The sequence below is a fragment of the Castor canadensis genome, chromosome 2 (assembly GCF_047511655.1).
Source record: "Castor canadensis chromosome 2, mCasCan1.hap1v2, whole genome shotgun sequence".
In the NCBI taxonomy this organism is placed as follows: Eukaryota; Metazoa; Chordata; class Mammalia; order Rodentia; family Castoridae; genus Castor; species Castor canadensis.
This window is the reverse complement of record NC_133387.1, coordinates 101,427,186-101,443,146: the sequence shown is the minus strand read 5'-3', so window position 1 is coordinate 101,443,146 and position 15,961 is coordinate 101,427,186. Positions and strand designations below refer to the sequence as shown.

The 15,961-nt window shown below is 39.3% G+C and overlaps 1 protein-coding gene across 14 annotated transcripts in view; it reads right to left on the bottom strand.

The window, feature by feature from the left end:
- The window catches only part of Hecw1 (HECT, C2 and WW domain containing E3 ubiquitin protein ligase 1), a 419,560-nt gene that overhangs the window by 23,725 nt on the left and 379,874 nt on the right, over positions 1 to 15,961 (bottom strand). Inside the window, exon 24 of one of the 14 annotated variants that reach the window (XM_074065392.1) lies at positions 3,467 to 3,870. The exons of the other annotated variants lie outside the window; for them this stretch is intronic. Coding sequence (XP_073921493.1) covers positions 3,855 to 3,870 — 16 coding nt within the window. The 3' untranslated portion in view covers positions 3,467 to 3,854. Of the gene's footprint in view, positions 1 to 3,466; positions 3,871 to 15,961 lie in introns of those variants that run through there. 14 annotated transcript variants of the gene reach the window in all.

The window sequence follows — 15,961 nt, the reverse complement described above, 5'->3', positions numbered from 1 at the left end:
GCCAGCCCAGTGTATATAGTAACATATATTACAGAGTAAGGAACTATGATCTGGGATGTGTTTGTATGAAGTGCAACACAGCAAATGTATAATTCAAATTCAAACAATAGCTTCAAAAGCATAGGTTGGAAAATTAGAGATAAGGGCAAAACCGTATCTGCTTGGAAGCGAGGGGGTGGGGGCGAGAGGGAGGAGGTGGGGGTAAAGGGAGGGGGCGGGGGAAGGGGGGAGTAAGGACCCAATCATTGTATGCACATATGAATAAAGGAAATTAAAAAAATGTTAAACCTAGGAAAAATAAGCATAGGTTGGAATGGAAAGCCTTTATCAGTTGATGAATTGCCACCACGTACTTCCATGAACAAGAAAACACCTTCTAGAAATTGTGCACCTTTGTGTTTATCATCTCTATTTATCTTATCTAGCTCAAACAACTGCTGTAAGGAAACTGATTATATTTGTGGCTAACACACAATATAAATGTGTAAGAAGCAGTAGAAAAAATGCTTTTCTGCAGTATCTGGGACTAAGACAATATGTTCACCAGGAAAATAGTTGAAGAAACAATCTAGATAATTGAAGTAAAAAAAAAAAAGCATTTATATTTTCAGCTAATTTACTTAGCACAAATAAAGAGTTCTGAGGATTAATTAATATAAGACCCTTTGAAAGAAGCAGAGGCCTCTTGCTTCCCTATGGGTGTGTATGAGCTACTTTAATATCCAGGCCCAGGTCTCCATTTGACAACCTCTGTGCATGAACATGCAAGTCTTAGTCATTCCTTCCTTTCTGGGGTCCCAGAGGAGTCTCTGGCATTGCTCCTTTTCCCTGAGCTGCATTTTTTTTTGATATAGGGTCTAGACCTGTAGCCCAGGTTTGGCTTCAAACTTGTGATCCTCTTGGTTTAGCCTCCTGAGTGCTGGGATTACAGGCATGTACCACCACACTAGTTTCTGAGCTGCTACTTTTGAGGCCTTGCCTGAACACAGCTTCTATTGTCTTGGCCTCTATACCCCAGCACATCCCATGTTGTTCATGTGCCACATGTTCTGGTGCCATTGTTGCCTAAGATCTTCTCATCTCAGTGACCTACGCTCATTTTTATATTTCCAGTAGGGCATGGTCCCTCTGTGTTGTCCTTCTCTATTAGAGGGGAGTGATGGTGGAGTTGTCTGTGCCCTGAGAGTTTACTGGCCTTGCTTTTGGAGTTTGCTCACTGTCCTTCAGTTCTTAGGGTGCAAGGTCATGGTGGGTTTAAGGAACACCTATATCACTCATTCACATCTATCCCTTGGGCTCCTGTTGGCCACTCTGGATTATGGTGTCATTCCTTTGATTATCTTGGGCTGTAGTGCATTCCCAGATTCCCCTGCAATTTACTTTCTATTGGCTCACAATTGCAATTACATTCATCAAACATGTCCACAAGTGTCTGTATTTCAATAAGGGGGCACCACTCCACTTCTCTTCATAAGACAGGACTCAGTACCCAGGTATATTACAGATGTAAATGTACATAATATGCAGGTGTCTGAAGATGAGACAAGACAAGGCAGGTCACTCCATTGTGACCTTTCTCTATCAGTGGATGGTAGGTCTTGACTTTTTCCTCATTCTAGCCACCTGATGATTCCAACATCCTGATGGGGCAGGAATGGACCTCCCTTGGGCAGTAGAAGGGAAAGAGGGTCACTCCCTTTGGCTCTGTCTTGTTTATAACTTGAAATGTCTCAGAAGGTTCTGATACCCATCACCATAAGACATATTCCTGACTTCAAAAAACATGTTTTCCATATATTTACCAATCAGAGAGATGTTGCCATAGAAACCCACTTATACCCAAAACATCACAGCAAAATTAGTAATACAGCACATACCGAAACTCCGCATTTAATAGAAAAACATCCCTTCTATTGAGAGTCAGCCAAATATGGGTTTGTTTCCTTCAGGGGAAACATGGACAGTTGACATTTGGGCATTGCAACCTAACCCACTGACCACTTGGTTCGTGGAATCATCCCTTAAACACTGGTATAAGATATTTTCATATCCTTAGGTTCAGCAAAAGTTTTTGTTTTTGACACCATCAACTTCTTTCCTATTGCTAAATAAAATTAACACACTGGGTATTTTTTTAGTGCAAAAGAAAACATAAGCAATATAGGAAATAACCCAATAAAAAATAAGCCAGCATTATCACCCAAGGCAACATCTGTGATATGAGCAGACTCTCACTCTAAGCATCCGTTGGTGAGGGCAAAGACCTACTTACATAGGTGGCATTACTGTGCCACCATGTCCTCATAATAGTGTGGCACAGGCACTCTCTCATATCTGCAAATATAGATTTTAATTATCTTGTATGTCTTACATTTTATTTAGCTCTCCCTCCTCTTATGGGAACCTAAGTGTCTTTTTTATCTTTATCTATAGTAGGGTGAGGCTTTGATCAAGTGCCTTATCCACATGGGGACAATTAGCGATGGAACCATTGGATAACTTTGAGATTAGGCAGATGCCACTCTTCAATCATCCAAATCAACGTCTCATCAGATATCTGAGAGAGGTACTTGATTGCCTTCAAAGAAAACAACTGCAGCCACTTTAACCATTCATAAAGATGTGCAGGGTGGAGCTGGTGGAGTGGCTGAAGTGGTACAGCTCAAGAAGTAAGAGTGCCTATCTAGCAACCATGAGGCCCTGAGTTCAAATCCCAATGTTGTAAAAATGAACAAACAAACATGGAGGGTGATTATGGTAGAAGATCTAAAAGAAAACAGAGTTATTGGCAAGAAATTATCATAGTTTCATTTGGGTTTTGTGCATTTTGGTGAGAGTTCAAAAGGTAATGGAGTTTCACACATTTCTAGCCATCTTCTCAACTGGTTTAAACCCAAGCAAGACTTGACCCACCTCTTGAGTGGAGACAATTATTTATTGTCTAAACTACTCCAGGACTGTTTGCCAAGAATCTAAAAAAGGCAAAGTCAACAAAGACTACTTAGGGACTAGTGGAGGTCAGTCCACCTGAGAGGTTTAGTACACATTATCTGTAGACTGGCACACCTGATTTCCTACACTACCTCAGGGTAAAAACACTCAGGTTGAAGGCTGAGAATGTGGACCAAACCTACAATGTCCAGGAAGATGAACAGAAAGACCACATTGTAGAGGAGAGTTTAGGAATTTAATCAATTTCTGAAAAGTTGTGATTAATATTTTACACCAAGAGTTGGAAATAGCCAGTCTCTCCCTCTTTTCCTTTCTTCATCTTCAGCATCTATAAACTTTGCCTAGGAATATGCTTTAGCAGGAATTAAACTGCAATTATTTCACAGTGTATTTTTCAACTAGTTCTTCAAATGAGAGCAGTTCTCATAATAGAAAAATGTGGCTGGAAAGTTTGGAAGAGGTCAGGATTTATGGAAGGGGAAGCACGATGGTTTGCCAAATGAAGAAAACAAAAGCTCTAATGATACCTTGGAAGGACATTTTGGATAGTGGAACAAAAGACTTTTATAGGCTTCTAGGCAATCCTTGTATATGAAAGTGATACAAAAATAGATTTCAACCCTCAGTACAGTGCCCAGGTAATACGCCAAGTCTGGAAGAGATCTACTGTGGTATTTCTGTCAGTTTGATTTCATGGCATTAAACTCAGGTGCCTAAGAAATGTCTCAAGGTATGTGCTGGTTTTGATGATCTTAGTCTCTTTACCTTGACCTGTTGTATCAATGGATCAAGCTACCAGTCTCTATCTGCTTGATTCTTGGCTTCTGTACCATTTGATGCATCATAGATGAGGAGAGACACTCCTTGCACCAGCTTCAGACATGGGAGAGCCAAAGCTGGCATCATCTAAGGAGATTCCTGCCAGGAAAGAGGATGAGATGATATACTGTAGTGCTGTGAAGAGGCTGGGCATTTGGTGCTCATGCACTTGGCTCTTCCTGCTGTGGTAAGGAAATAAGTCACAGGCAGTGGCAGTACACTGAGGTGTGCTGAAAACCTTGCACATAGTTTTCTGACTTTGAAGGCCTCTTCCAAACATCACAGCATTTTCTGGAGCTCAACTGTCTGTCAAAATCAGCTCTGAATGGATAAATTCTAGGGGCTCAAAAACATTTTGATGGGTCAATATGTGAGGTTAAAGGATGCTATAACTGCACTTTAGGCCCAGGTGCTCCCAATTAATGATTCTGTGACTCTGGACTCTGGTGATTGCAGCCACCTATGCACAGTCTACCTCCTGCAAGCTGACAGCCAGGTGATTTGTGTCAGCTGAGTTCTACAAGATTCACTCTGCAGCAGTTATGCTTTTCATCATTGATTCCTCCCAGATCTTTCCCTATCTCTGCTTCCATCATAAAGAACCAGGTTCTGCAGGTGCTAAATGTCCTTTGTGAGATTTTCTTTTTTTTTTTGAGACAGGGTCTCACTATGTAGGCCAGACTGACCTCAAACTCGTGATTCTCCATTTCAGCCTCCTGATTACAGGTGTGCATTCACCACACCCAGCTTTTTATTAGATCTCTTGAGGTTCTCAAAAGAACAGAGCAGATTCCTGAAACTCGGCCCTGTTCATTTACTGTTCTGCAAACTGTGCAATGTTTAACATCATCCTTGGCCTCGACCTACTAGATGTCAGTTATACCAGCTCCCCAGTTGGTGACAACTGAAACTGTGTCCTGACATTGATAAGTACTTTTTTCTGTTGCTGCTGGTGGTGGTGGTGGTGTGTATTGGGTGCACAACCATCTTCTCTTTTTTGAAAAAATTTATTAACATAAATTAATAAATCTTTTTTCTTCTTTTAAACAGGTTTTAGTGGGCTTCATTATGTTATTATATATATTATATATATATATATACTTGGATCATATATATCTGTCATCATATATATATGTATACTTGGATCATATTTACCTCCAACAGCTCTTCTTTCCTTGTTCCCTTTCTTGTTGGCTCCCCCCAAACAGTACCCCTATTATAATCACACACACACACACACACACACACACACACACAAATATATGTCTAGGCTCCACATATGAGTGAAAACATGGAATATTTGTCTTTCTGAGGTTGGTTTATCCAAAGCTATCTTTAGAAACCCTGGGATAGGGCACAGAGCATGAGGAAGGATATCTAAATGGGTGATTACGTTCTAGTTGACACAGGCACCACTTGTTTGTTTGTTTGTTTTTTCCAAAACTCAAGGAAGACTCCCCATGCCCTGAGGCAATGAAGGTCATAAACTTCTAGGCTTTGTGTTCCACTCTGCACATTTCATCAATTTTCATCACTCCTTGAATCTCTAAGGATAGCATCCTAAACCACTGAATATCTTAAACTTACACCAAAAATTTGGGCTGTAAGTTTCTCTTGGGGAAAGGATGAGAGAGGAGAATCAATTCTCTTAAATGTACTAGGAAGCATTGATCTTTCTGAGGGGATGATGTCTAAACCAAGTAAAAAGAGTGAACCTCCGGGAGAATGAGCATTACAATCCCCATGGTGAGAACATGTATGGTTAGTTCTAGGCCAATGGGTCTGGACTACAGAGAATGGGGAGGATGGTAAAAACTCAAGTTTGGAGACAAACAGATCTTGGCAGGCTATGAGAAGGACTGCCATGTGATAGAAATCCACTGGAAATTTCATACAGGGATTAAACTGAAGGGTTAAATGACTCTGAATGCTACATGGGAGAGATGTGAGGTCAGCAAGAGTCAAAGCAGAGAGATGAGTTTAGAAGCTCCTGCATTCAGATGGGAGGTTGTGGTGGTTTTCACTAGGGGTAGCAGTGGAAGTGATGACAACAGATTTGGGATGTATTTTCATGATAGAGCCAAAAGGACTTACTGATGGATTGGAGGGGGGTGAGAAAAAAGACCAAGTATAGCCCATGGTCTTTGAGTGGGATAATTGGGTAGATGGTGGAACCATTTACTGAAATAGCAAATGCAAGAAGAGTGGGCTTGTAGTGCAGAATTGAGAATGCTCTGTCAGATATATTGTTTTGATGGTTATTAAACATCGAAGTGTAACTGTTGAGGAGGAAGTTGTACCAAAGAATCTACTAACCCCTGGGAACAGGGCCAGGTTACAACTGTTCACATGGGGACTGGAAAGAGGCAGTAAAACCATGTAGCTACACAAGACCACCAGGAAGTTTATGCAGATAAGAAGTGGACCAATAGATAAGCATTAACTGATAGAACATTTGGGGATTTGAAAGATGAGGGGCAAAAACAAAGAAACTTCGAGGAAATAGGAAGTGAGGTAAAAGAGGAGCCAAGGAATTGGGAACACTTGTTTCAGAAAGGAGGTAGAGACTAACTTTGTGAAGTCTCTCTGGGATCAGGTACCAGGAGGTTTGAGGGTTGTCTAATAGATTTCTGGAAAGAGTTCCTAGAAAGAGTTGCAAGAAACATTTTAGAGGTAAATTGGCAGGACATGGAGCTTTATAGGAGCAACAGAAGAAGTGAAGGATGACAGGAAGTAGTGTCCCAGAGGGATAGGTGAGATCTTAGAGGATGCTCAAGGTAGAGATGTCTCTGAGGTATTTGTATAAAAAGAGTTTAAAGCTCAAGAAAGAAATCAGGACTGAAAATATAAAATAGAATTCAAATTTTGACATGGAGAAAAGTTTATAAAACATTAAACTTTGATTACATTGCTACATTTCATGTGAAATTATATCTCTCCATCCATCCATCCACCCATTCATCCATCCATCCATCATAAAAGAGCACGGAAGGACTTAAGTCAAAATGACAGCAGTATTTATTTTTGTGTGGTGATATCACCTATGTATATTAAGTTTTTATAGTGAATGTGCATTTGTGTTTTATGTTAATTTACATATAGTAGAAGAGAGTTAAGGAAAAGTAGGTGATGGTGGCGTCTCAGAATCAAGGGCCTAGAATTTCAGCAGGATTTCTTATCTGCTTCAGAAAGTGCCCATTAAGGTAAGGAGTGATACTAGTTCATTGTGTTTATCAATTTGGTGGTCTCTGTTGCTCATGGAAACAACTCTGGCATTGAATACAGAAGAGTGAGTTAAAGTATCAAACCACAGTAGCATTTTGCACATCTTTTGGGCTCCAAGTATGTAAGGGAGAGGAATTTGTGTGTATAGGAAAAGATGGAGTCCAGGAGGCTGGGGGTGGGAGTGGGGAAGGGGACCATGTCACACTAGTCAGAGGCATGCATGAATTTGGTGAGCAGCTGCAGTGGGGGAGAAGGTGAGAATATTGCTGTGGAATGATTGATGGTGAGATTTTAGAGATTTCAGTTTCTGATATGGCACAGTTCTGGGTGATAATGAGATCAGGAGGGACATTGCAGGAGCAGATGGCTACAGTAGAATGTAGATCAAGGCCACTGGGATTAAGTAGCTTCTGCCTTTTCTTTGCACCGTCCTTAATTCAGATAATGCTTTGGGAGATGTTAAAAAAAAACCCTCCTCCATGCACTGCAAAAATTGTTCAAATGCTGCATATGCAGGACACGATTTATATCTGCTTTTTATAGCTTCTCTGTGTATGGAAACATTTTTTACAAATAAGCTGAGAAAACCTGAAGTTTCCTTTATCTGCATGAAAGAGACTGATCCAACACATGATAATGGAAGATATTACCTTCTGATTGCTAATTAGCAACTGAAATGAATTTCTAGCCCCAATTCTGCCAAGTTCCATCCGTTAATATCTGCCCTACAGGGGCAGCCAGAACACGGCTGTTTTTCACCAATATGATGGGCTAAATATGCAAATTCCCTTACAGAGAAAATTCTTCTGGAAGAATCATGCATACTTTAATATACCCACTGATTATGTATGATTTTCAAATAACTTACTTAATATCGATTTGGTTCTAAAACTTTAAATGGAAAGATAGTTATGGTAAAATTGATGATTTGAAAATGTGAACAGTGAGCTGGGTATGGGGATCACACTTGTAGTTCTAGCACTCAGGGCTGAAGCACGTGGATCGGTCTACATAATCAGAGCCTGTCTCAAAAACACAAAGAATTCTTGAAAGAAGGAAGGAAAGAGTGATAATGAAAGAAGGAAGGAAAGAGTGAGAAAGAGGAAGGGAGGAAGGAAGAAAGAAGGAGGGAAATACATAGAGTGTGTTTTTTTTGATCCTTTGTTTGGGTTACTGTGGGATTAGTGATGAATTGTATGAATCATAATAAGATTATTATGATTAGCTTAATGCAAAAAGAGGTGAGAAACAGAGATCTAAGAAAATTCACATTACCATTGGTAGAATATCACTTCCAGTTTTGATTTTTGCTCTGTTCAGATGTGTTCAGGTATGTTATCACTCTGACCCAGGTCAGAAAAATAATTTTTAAAAAGGCTCCAAGATGCTTTCATTGAATTGTAATGGGTGTTACATTAACCTCAGCTTTGAATTATTCTTTTATTTGTAGGATCCAAATATTTTGTTCTGTAATATCATGAATGCTTTTAACTGAAATTGTATTTATCAGCTATGAAAATGATGCATATTCACTCCAAAGTTTCAGAGTGGAATGTAATACACATTATTAAGCTTGGAGGTTTTTATGATGTGTGTATAGGTATGCAAATGGGCATCTCCAATGGGTTGAATGCTTGCCTCCAGAGTTATGCCTAAGTCTTAAGCCCTGGAACCTGTGAATGAGAACTTATTAGCAAAAGATATAATTAAGTAATGGACTCTGAGATGAAATCATCTTGGACATCCACATGGGTCCTAAATCCAATGGTAAGTGTCCTTATGGGAGATAGAGAGGAGACCTAAAAACATGTGAGAAAGTCATGTGAAGACAGAGGCAGAGACTGGAATGATGCATTCACAAACAAAAGAATTCCTGGAACCATCAGACACTGAAACATGTGAGGAAGGGTTCTTCCCTAGAACCTTCAGAAGGTGTTCCTGCTGACGCCTCGATTTTGGACTTCTGGCCTCTAGAACTGAGATTACCTAGTTTGTGCTAACCTGCTACAGCAGTTTAGTATTCAGTGAAAGGACAGCCCTCCTTCTTACTCACTATACTACCATGTAGTTTGGAAGCTGTTCCGCTAAACTCACGTGTTAAATTTTATGCAAGAGAAGGATTTATCTAGTTTCGGAATGAGACTTGTTATCTGGGGTTCCATACTTGGAATTCTAGAGGAAAATTGGCCAGATAAAGCTGTTTGCCTGGGTAACTAAAATGCTCTCAAAACCAACTATTCCAACTGGGTAATCAAGGAAGGTGGCTTAAGTCTGAATTACTTGAGTTACACAGACCAGAGGATTCAGGATGACAATATTATTGTGTTCCTGGAAGAACCTACAGGGCCTTCATGACCCTTTAAATGCTGTCTTTCTCTTACCTATGACCCATTCACCAACACACAGAATTTCACTAAATCCAAGACAGAGTTCAAAAATAATCAACATGATGAAACCCATCCAAATTTTAGGATTCTTTCCTTCCTTCCCTCCCTCCATCCTTTGCTCCTTCTCTCCCTTCTTTCCTTTCCACTAGTCCTATTAAGTACCTACCATGTGAGAGGTGTTGTCCTAGATGCTGGGATTATTAGAGATAATAATGAGGCCCCCAAGCTCACATGGACATACAATCTAGTGGTATGGCATCTCAGGAAAATATTAGAACTATTTAAATACTACCTAAGTGTAAGCTGAAATTGCATTCTGTAATTCTCACATGACTGGCACAATAATAACGGCTCTGACAACATCAAGTTCCCATACTACACAAAGGTATGTGTACTGATACAATCCGGACAAAATACATACTTGAAGGTATTTAAGTAATTGGCTCTGAATTAGTTGCATTGACAGAGGAGGAAATATGGCATATATAAGCAAAACAAAATAATAAACCAACATAATATTAATCTATACAGCTTTATTGTTTTGGAGATTTATCTACTGATCATATTTTTTCTTTAGATAACAGAATTTGATTGATATTTGTTGAGATAAGAATATAAAGTAAAGGTCTCTAGAAGTCTGATAATTGTGAATATCAGTTTTGGAGCCTATGATTGCTATTCATCATCTGAAAATGGGAAGCCCTTCCTTGCTTTTGTGCCCTGAAATCCCAAAGCATCTGTTTGATCTGTTCTCAGTCTCTGCCAGAGGATCTATTACCTAGATTACATCACATAACTTCTTAGAAGTCTAGAGTATTTCTATTTATTTATCATAATGATATTTCTGATCATTGGGTTTATACATCTCCATCAGTTATACCCCTTCATAGATCCTGTAATTATTTGGATACCTTAATTCCATTATCAACTTTACTAGGGTTGAATTTCTGTTCCAGGTTCATCTCTTCCAATGCCATTTTCATCATTCTTTTAGGTCAGCCTACTATTCTCAATTTAGAGAATCCACCCTAAGTCAGGTACATTGGGCCCATCCTTCCAGTCATTCTATTTTCTGCTGCTCTCACCCCTCACTTTTTGTACTTTTCTGAAAATGTACTTCCTCTTATGAAATTGAGGCTTAACAGAAGATAAACCTCTGTATTTTTGCATAATTTACTTTTAAAACCTCTCTCAGTAGGCAATATATTGACTTTGTTAATTTGATTTGGCATTTAAACAATCAGAAAATATATTCTACTTTATTCTTGGACCTGATGCTTTTACAACAGAGTTTTCATTTCCTTTGTCCTCAAAGTAAACTTTTAAGACAAGTAGCATCAATTCCAATAATGTGACTAAGATACTGTATTCATAAAAAAGAGTTTGAGTTGATTAATCAAAGCATAATTTTAATTCCTATTTTTTTATGTTAGGATGTGGAAGTAGGATAATGTCAATAGTCTGTTCAAGTTAATTAACTCTAATTCTTTTGAAGTCCTTCCTCAGTTTAAATCCTAACCATTTTGAGACTTATAAATGACATATCCCATTCTTGTGCAAGACACAAGCTCCTTCCATTGTCTACTTGAGATTGCCTACACACATTTTGCTGTAAGTTCTTTTCTATAAAACAAGCACATGGGAGAGCGAAAGGTAAAGTAGTAGCCTGAAAACCAGAAACTTCTGTGTCCACACTAGAAACTTAAAAAAAAATGAAAAGACTTTTCAATTTTAGATCTGCATGGGCATGCTACAACCTCTCCAATCCTCTTTTCTCATCTACAAATAAGGGATAATAATGTTAATATTTGCTTACCTACCTCACAGGAGAATTTAAAAGAAGAGTAATTTAATGTTAATAGGTTCTTTGAAGATGAAAAGCACTTCATAATTGCTAAGTTCTATTATATATTTTTAAAAATCATCTCAAAGTTACTCTCCTTATTTTCATAACTTTGATCAATTAAAATAATTATTCTTCCTCAACCTTATTATTTAAGTACATAAAACATTTATGATGTTCCCACATAATTTATGCTTCCATGCTTTACCCAATGTTATTACCTTCATTTTTGGAACTTTCATAGAAAATCCAGTGAAAACCTGTTGCTTCTGCTCAGGTGGATTTTATCTGTAGGTGTGAAGTTTGGATGAAAAACTAGCTTTTTCCTCATTCTCTTTGAAAGGCTCTTGAAACTCTCAGCATCTAAAGCGATATTTCTCCAAGGAGTTGACCTTCCATTGGGATCTGAGTCCCTGGGCTGCTTGTTAAGATACAAGTGCCTGGAGAGCAGATTATATGGGGTGAATTATGAGAATCTGCATTTAAAATAATTTCTGCAGTGAGTCCAAGTCCCTCATCCTCTTTTCAGGATAGAAAAAATTAGTCTGAAAGTCAGAAGTGATGTTTTTGCCTTAGGCATCACCAACTATGTTTCTGCATGGATACTGGGGAAAAGGATGGTGTACACAGACTTTGTCTCTTCTAAAAGCAGAGGGTATGCAGGGTTCTACTTGACCTCTTCTCAGTGCACTTGTCTTCAGCCACATAAATCCTTACCTCCTTATATCCCACTGAGTAGGGGGTTCTTATTTTTGTCTGCTCCCTTTCATGAGTCACCAGCCTCTTCCTCCCTCCAGTTCTTTGCTTCCTGCACCTGCTTCATTAATAAATAAGTGCACCTACCATCTACATTTGTCATTTATTTCTTTTCCCAAGGAAGAGGAGCTGATCCTTTTTCAAAGTTAATCTCCCCACTAGGTTATAGATCATCTTTCCCTGTCTCCTCTGGGTTCTTGCCATAAGCTTTTTGCCTTCTTTTATAATTCTAGATTTTACCTCTCTTTTGACATCATCTTCTCAAAACCTATGCATCCTTGAGCTGCCCCACAAAGTTGAGCTCCTAGAAAGAATAGTTTTCAGGGCTATTTATGGTGAGTAAAAAAAAAATACAAAGGCTAGGCATGGCGGAAGCATGCCTTCAAAACCAGCTACAGAGATAGGAAGGATTGCGGTCTGATGCTAGCCCAGGGCAAAAGTGTGAGACCCTATTTAAAAATTAAAAAATAAAAAGGGTTTGGGCCTGTCTCAAGTAGTAGAGCTTCAAGCATACAACCTTGAGTTCAAACCCCAGTACTGATCAAAACAAAAAACAATACCCCCAAACCAAAATTCAAGCAGATCTACCTTTGGGAAGTGAATGCACAGTACAAACAACTATGACACTTATGGGATAAATACTAGGAAAGTGGAGTTTTAATTGTTTGCAGCAACTTGTCTTTGCAAAAGCACATTTCTCTCCTCTTTGCTTGCACACAATGCTCAGGAATGTTTTCATTCCCTTTGCTCAATCCCCATTCTTCTGGGCTGAGTTCAGCATTTGGCTGAAGGCGTCTCCTATCTCCACAGCTATTAGTGGGTTTGTTGTAGGTCTTGGCATCCTCATTAGTAGTTTGCTCTGTAATGTTCCCTCTTTGTCTGCAGGAGCGCTGAGGTGTGGTGTCCAGTGCTCCTGCATAGTTGCTGGGCTACTCAGAGGCCATGGTGGCAGAGATGAACACATCAGGACCACAGCTCACTCCATGACCTCCTGGAAATTCCACAGTAATTCTATAGGAATCTTTCCAGTGTCCCAATTCCCAGAGAGAGGTGTGGCCTCTGTCTAAACTTTGCCCTTTAACTGAGTCTAGGAGATGTCAAGGAAAAAAATGGAGTAGCATTGACTAGGAGAACCTAAAATGGAGTTGGGAGGCCATAGCTAACCAGATTACAGGCATGCCTGCAGCTAAAACTTTGGACTGGGCTGCCTGTCCAATAAGTGTTGACCTTTGGATTGGGTCAACTACAATTCGTTGTTCATTGATCATTTGTGAAATTCCCCTGCTTCCCTTAAATTACCTATAAATTGAAACACCACCTAATCCCTTACAAAGCAGCTTAACACTTGTAGTACTAATGACTATACTAATGACAAGTAAATGATATAATCATCACCCCCTTATAACTTTAAATATAGCCACTCACTTGCAAAACCCTGTAGCACATTTTCAAGACTACTTTAATTGATGTTGTCCATGATTACAGCCCTGATTGGCTCCCAATAAATGCAATTTGCTTTGTTCTCAAGTAGGTTTATTTTATTCTCAGTCAACAAAGACACTTCCATGGGAAGCAAATGATTACAGCAAGTGGGAGATTCTCTGCTGGATTGTCTAGAAGGGAAGCAGAACATGAACTCAGTGAACTGACTTACACCAAAGATCTGGCCTGGTGGTTATTCAGATGTTCAGTTATGCTTATCTAGTAATCAGAGATGTCTAATTATATGACTGATTTAGTATGCTTCTGCTGCTATAATGTCACAAACTGGGTAATACATAAATAATAGAGATTCATTCCTTACATTTTTAGAGGCTAGGGAGTCTAAGATCAAGTCACCACAGATTCAGTGTCTGGTAAGGGCTTACTCTCTGTTTCCAAGTTGGTGTCTTCTTGCTGTGTCTGCACATGGCAGGAGGAGTAGAGCAAAAGTAACTAGGTACTCTCAGCCTCTTTTGCAAGGGCACTAATCCTATTCATGAGGGTGGAGTGCTCATGATGTAATCACTTTCCAAAAGGCCCCACTTCTAATACCATCACCTTGGGGGTTAAGTTTCAACTTATGAATTTGGAGGGACACATGCATTCAAACCATAGCAATTACTTACTTTAAGGTTACAAATGTTTTCTATAAAAATACAGGCCAGGCCCACAGAAATATTCTTTATCTTGCAAAAATTATGCTGGACCCTTTTCTTTTCCCAACTTCTTCCCATATGAATATATCGAAACAGTGGCTCTCAACAGTGATTTTGCCTCTTAGCAGGCATTGCCAATGTGTGGAAACATTTTTTGGTGTCACAACTGAAGGTGGTGGTGGAAGTGCCAACTGAATTTAGTGGGCAGAGGCTTGGGATACTGCTAGACATCTTACAACACAGAGGACAGTTCTCTACAACAAAGAGTTTCATGGACCTAATTGTCAACAGTGGAGGTTGAGAAATCCTTGGCTGAAAAACTTTTTCTAATATCTTTAGATACTCCTACAAACTCAAGGGAAGAATGATAACATCTAACATTTGCTAAATTCTTACTAAGTGCCATTTTATTTTCCTGTATCTTTAAAACCACCACTCAGAATAGGTGTTGTTATGGGCTAAATTGTGTCCTCCCAATTCATATGTTAAATTCACCCCAGTACTTAAGAATGTGACTGTTTTTGAAAATAGGGTCTTAAAAATGTAATTAAGTTAAGGAGGTCATATGGGTGGAACCTAATCCAATATGAATAGTGACTTTAGGAAGAAAGAAAGTTAAGACACAGACATATACATGAACATGAACAGAGGGAAGACCATGTGAAGACACAGGAAGAATAGGACAATCTGCAAGATAAGGAGCGAGGCTTCAGAAGAAAGTAACTTTGACAACACCTTGATCTTCAACTTCCAGTCTTCAGAATTTGAAAAAGTACAATTCTGTTGTTTAAGCTGCTCCGCCTGTGGTATGTTGTTATAGAAACCCTAACAAACTAATACATGAACTCTGTTTGTGCTTCTATAACAGAATAACTACAGACTAGATAATTCATATTTATTTATGGAAGTCCAAGATCCAAGGTACAAAGTCCAAGATGCAAGTTGCATGTCCAGTGAGAACTTTCTTGTTGCATTCTTACATGGTGGAAGGAACAGCTGGGCAAAGAAAGGGAATGAATACTGTGTCCTCACATGGTGGAAGAGAGTGAATCAACTCTCTCAAGCCCTTTTATAAGGGCCCTAATCCTATCCAGGGGGTCTGTGTCTTATGTCTTCATACTATCACATTGTTGATTAAGTTTCAACATAAATATTTTTGAGAAAAAATATCACTCAAACAGTAGCAGACACTAGTATCTCTTTTTTATGAACAAAGATGCTGAGATTCAAATAGGAACCTGCCCATGATCATATCAACTGACCTTTTGCCATGTGGCATCCTGCCTCAGGAACTGAAGGGTGCCACTTCTATGCCAAAAATCATGCTGGCTGCAGAGGGCAAAGACAATAAAATGCTTCACTGATCCAGTTTCAAAGCTAACACAAATAGTGCAAAGAAGCTGAGAGATGGAACGGGAAATGTAGACTGGAGCAGTGATTTGTCAAACTGTTTTGTGCATAACATAGAGATGAAGAAAAGGAGAAAGAATTTGAGTGATCAGCTGACCAGCCACCACTCTTCTATGAAGGAGACCAGCTCCACTTTCATCTGTTCTAGATATTGGGGTTGAAGCAAATTTCACTGGAAAGGAAGGTTCCAGCTGAAAGTGTTTGTTAACTAATGTGAGAGAAGTGAACATATTTATCTTGAGAAGAATGCTCGGGAAAGAAGTCATGAAAAAATACTGCAGTATTCTAAGTGGGGCTTAAAGGTGGGTAAAATTTGGGCCCATGTAGAGGAAAGGAGAGGAACAAAAGAAACAAACATATGAGGATGATAGTGCAGCCCTTAAGAAAGCAGGAGGAGGACAGAAAAGGTGCTGGCTGGGAGAGGCAGATGG